This window comes from Otolemur garnettii, unplaced genomic scaffold (assembly GCF_000181295.1).
Source record: "Otolemur garnettii isolate 467f Iridium unplaced genomic scaffold, OtoGar3 scaffold00087, whole genome shotgun sequence".
Lineage (NCBI taxonomy): Eukaryota > Metazoa > Chordata > Mammalia > Primates > Galagidae > Otolemur > Otolemur garnettii.
In genome coordinates this window covers 1,440,619-1,445,054 of record NW_003852482.1, presented here as the reverse complement: position 1 = coordinate 1,445,054, position 4,436 = coordinate 1,440,619, and the positions used below count along the sequence as shown (strand labels likewise).

General features: G+C 60.1%; 1 protein-coding gene across 1 annotated transcript; it reads right to left on the bottom strand.

Moving 5' to 3' along the window:
• Positions 1–1,105: 1,105 nt before the first annotated feature.
• LCN9 (lipocalin 9) lies at positions 1,106–3,130 on the bottom strand. The gene is made up of 6 exons (XM_012808193.2): positions 3,122–3,130; positions 2,851–2,987; positions 2,472–2,545; positions 1,590–1,700; positions 1,245–1,346; positions 1,106–1,128 (listed from the first exon to the last, which is right to left on the bottom strand). Exons 1-6 carry the CDS (start codon positions 3,128–3,130, stop codon positions 1,106–1,108), a joined length of 456 nt encoding a protein of 151 aa, XP_012663647.2.
• Between the last annotated feature and the right edge of the window lie 1,306 nt (positions 3,131–4,436).

Genomic DNA, 4,436 nt, shown 5'->3' with positions numbered 1-4,436 from the left:
CACATTTCTTTAGGGGCATGTGTGGACGCACGTTTCTCTGACAAATGCCCAACGCTCACTGTTAACCCACAACATAACCGTGGGTTGACTGGCACCTCCCTTCAACCTACTATGCCACTGTATGACATCCCTGGGGGACACAGAGTCTCTGTGGCCATGGGCACCCCTTGTGGGTGTCTCCTCAGACCTCAGAGCCTCCTGCACAGGCACCTTGGAGGGCCCTGCTTCTCAGAGGGAGGTGCAGTCTCCAGGAGGGATGGAGGCTTCCAGGGCATCTTTTATGGGCCTAACGTCTGTGTCCCAGGAGGAAGTGGTGGCTCATAGGAGGGGCCAGTGGGGACTGAACAGCATTCCCAAACAGACATGTTCACATCCTAATGCCTGGGGCCTATGAGTGTGGCCTTCTGTCTTTGCACATGTGATAAGTTAAGTGTCCCGAGATGAGTTCATCCTTGATGACTTTGGGGGGCCCTAAATCCAGTGTCAGCTGTCCCTAGAAGAGGAGACAGAGTAGGGAGAGGGAAGAGGTCATGTTGAGACAGGATGGAGCTGGAGTGATGCAACCACCAGCAGCCAGAGAGGCAGGAGGACCCTCCCTTCAGGGAAGGGAAGTGAGGCCCTGGACATTGGGATTTCAGACTCATGGGTTCCACAGCTGTGAGAATGATCAATCAAGCTGTCCTGAGTCCTAGCATGGGACAGTTTGCTGCAGGACTGGGAGCCTTGGGCCCCATTCCCCACAAGGCCCTGGCACACCCTGGGACAGCCGAGCACAGCCCAACACACCTTGGCACAGCCTGGCACAGCCCACCACAGCCTGCCACATTCTAGTACAGCCCGGCACATCCTGGCACACCCTGGTCACAGCCCACCATATCCTGGTCACAGCCTGCCATAGGCTGGCACAGCCTGGCACCAGGGATATTTGCATATTATCTCTGTGCTGTTACTTCTGCACGAAAACCTGGCAGATGTCTGAGGGGTGGGTACCAGTGTCCATCCTGGCCAGGACCCTGGGCCTGTGGCATTCACCCCAAGCTGTCCCTGTCCCCCTGCCTTCATCCTGAGGGGAAGCTCACGCACCAGGAGGCATAGGGTGGCTCCTCTACCGCTTGAAGGGACAGTAACCTAGGGAGACAAAGAGGCTCTCAGATGGGGCCTGGGGATCCCCCACGCCCAGCCCCCAGGCCCTCTAGGCAGGGCAGGACCTAGCCAGAGTGTGTCCTTCTTACAGCTGCTCCCACCTTGGTTGGTCATGTCAATGATATTTTCTGAACTGAGTCCGTATGTTTTGCAGATCATTTTAAATCTGTCCAGGTAGGAAGGGTTCAGCTGGGGAATCCGTCCTGGGAAGAGATTTAGGACTATGTCCAGAGAGCCTTGTGGAGGTGACTTAGGTGGCACTGTGGCTGGGGGCACTCCCCACCAGGGAGAGGCTTCTGCAGCAGGGTGAAGGCCCCACCCTCACATGTCTGTGGGTGGAGCTAGCCAGTGGGGACCACCTCCCCAACCCAGGGCCATGGTAAGACTCCCACCTGGGTCATGCCTAGCTCTAGAGGAGGAGGGTCTCCGGGGGCCTGGGGAGGTACCATAGAGAGCCAGCACTTGGGTCTTGGTCCCATTCCTGAGGTTCTGCAGGTGGAAGGTGATGTACAGCCAGAAGTCGGTCTCCAGAACTGTGACCTTGTTCTTCCCATTATCTGTGTGGAGACATGGCTCAGCGAGGCCAGCCTCCATCACAGCCACCCCGCCCCCAGCTCTGTGCAGGTGCCCCTGTGGTTGCAGGTGAAGATGCCAGGTCCAGCAGCCCTTCTGGGGGGAAGGCTGAGCCCGAGGTCCCTCTCAGATGGACACCCTACCCAGGCTTGAGGTGTCCCCTCAGGTGGACGCCCCACACAGGGCTGAGATGTCCCCTCAGGTGGATGCCCCACACAGGCCTGAGGTGTCCCCTCAGGTGGACGCCCCACACAGGCCTGAGATGTCCCCTCAGGTGGACGCCCCACACAGGCCTGAGGTGTCCCTTCAGGTGGACACCCCCACACAGGGCTGAGGTGTCCCCTCAGGTGGATGCCCCACCCAGGCCTGAGATGTCCCCTCAGGTGGACGCCCCACACAGGGCTGAGGTGTTCCTTCAGGTGGACGCCCCACACAGGGCTGAGATGTCCCCTCAGGTGGACGCCCCACACAGGGCTGAGGTGTCCCCTCAGGTGGACGCCCCACACAGGGCTGTTGGCAGCAGCACATCAGGGCCCTGTCCACTGACCCTGCTATCCCTTGGGGTGCCCTCCCCTCTGAGCACAGCACAGCACCTGCCTCTCCCTGGCTTGGGTTGGAGGCTCCAGGATTGGAATGATGCTGAGTCCTCTCAATTTGGAGTCAAGTGTCAAAATCCCCTCCAGTGGCCCTAACCAGAACACGGCCCAGGCCCTGGAGAAGGAATTGGCAGGCAGGGCAGCTCTGCCCCCACTTACAAACAATGGAGTACTCCCCATCGCCCTTCATCTTCTCACAGACCACGGTCACGGCCACGCAATCCCCCTGTATCCTGCAAGCCAGCGTGGATGATGCCAGGAACAGAGCTCCCACCCCCAGGGCTTTGGAGGGAAGAAGCATCCCGTTCTGGGACACATATGCCCAACACCTGGCCCCATTCTGCAGCCTGGCTTCTCTGGCCAGGCCCTGCACAGCCCACCCGACATCCTCGTCCCCCAACCTTCAACACACAGTGTTAGGCTGACCCAAGTCCCCCACTCTCTGTGGGGCCTGGTGCCTTCTCCTGCCACCCTGCCTGGTGGTCTTCTGTCCCCCACCCCCAAGCACCCCAATTCCAGCTAAATGGGTGACACTTGCATGAAGCGGAAATCGAATTTAAGGCTCCCGTTCCTCAAGTGTTCGATGTGCCGTACAAAGACTCGTAGGTCCCCATTTTCTTTAATCCGCTTCAGATCATCCGAGGCCATGGAAATAGAGTACCAGTATCCCGAAACCTGAGGGCAATGGCTGCAGTGGGTGGGCCCTGGGGCAGCTTGGTGCTCACGGCCTCCCCTGTGCCCAGCCCACCCTGGAGGACAGGTACACAGAGCCACCCCACCCCTCCTAGGGTCCCAGCCGCCAGCCCCACCCTGGCCATGCTGTGGGTCCTTAGTGGCACGGGCCTGGGGGTAGACTCCTGGGTCCAGGAGAGGCTCAGGGGGAGGCATAGCAGGAGCAGTGTCGTCCTCACCATCCTCACGGCTGGATGCCTGCCCGGCCCCACTGAGCCTTTATATCCCTCTCTGCTCTGCAGTTTCCAGCCCCTGAGGACCCACCCAGACTCTGGCCTGTCCCCACACACCCTGTGACCACAGGGAACAAAGCCAAAGGCCCCCACAGGCACCATCCTCCCCCATTCACAACCGGTTCTAGAGCTGGTGATATCTGGCCAGGTCAGAGAGCCAGACAGGGCCATGGGAACAGGCGGGGAGGATGTGTCCCCTCCCCATCCCAGGATCCTGCACCTCACTGGAGACAGACGTCCTGTCCTAGACCCAGGGACCGTGTGACTGTGTGCACGGAGAGCAGGCATCCTCTCCGTGCTGCTCCGTGCCGCTCCAACCCCAGCACAGCCTCCCTGGCAGGGGCCTCTGGTCACAGCCAGGCAGCAGGGGCCACACAGACCCGATGATTTCATCTCCTCTGTCAGTGCTGCCAGCAGAGCCCACAGGCCCAATGGCTACATCCCCAGCCCCAGGGGACACAAGTATCCCATGATTGGGGTGAAGCCTGGGTCATAGGAGCAGACCTAGGATGGGTGTTTGTAACCTGGGCAGAGAGTGTGTTGTTGCTGCTGCTGCACTGGGGACCCTCCCACCAGGGTTCCCCACTGAGCCCCTGAGCTTAATGAGAGAGCACACCACTGAAATAGACCTGAGAGGGCAGACCCCAGCCAGCCCCCAGGGACAGGGCACACAGGTGCTCAGGGCCTGAGTCAAGAGCTCCAAATCTGAGGATGGGGTGCACAGGTACTCAGGTACGGGGTCAGGAGTTCTGAGTCTGGGGATGGGGTACACATGCATTCAGGGCTGGTGCACAGGTGCTGGGGTGCACAGGTACTCAGGTCCAGGGTCAGGAGCTCTGAGTCTGGGGATGGGGTGTGCATGCACTCAGGGCCAGGGTCAGGAGCTCCGAGTCTGGGGATGGGGTACACAGGGACTCAAGACCAAGGTCAGGAGCCCTGAGTCTGGGAATGGGGTACACAGGGACTCAGGACTGGGATCAAAGCCCTGAGTCTGGGGCTGGGGTACACAGGGACTCAGGACCGGGGTCAGGAGCTCTGAATCTGGGGCTGGGGTACACAGGCATTCAGGACTGGGGTCAGGAGCCCCAAGTCTGGGGATGGGGTACACAAGCACTCAGGACTGGGGTCAGGAGCCCCGAGTCTGGGAATGGGGTATGCA

Coding starts and splice junctions, on each gene's coding strand:
- LCN9 (XM_012808193.2), bottom strand. Junction 2,546..2,850: donor AAATTCGATTTCCGCTTCAT/GCAAGTGTCACC, acceptor GCTGGCTTGCAG/GATACAGGGGGATTGCGTGG. Junction 1,129..1,244: donor CATTGACATGACCAACCAAG/GTGGGAGCAGCT, acceptor TTGTCTCCCTAG/GTTACTGTCCCTTCAAGCGG.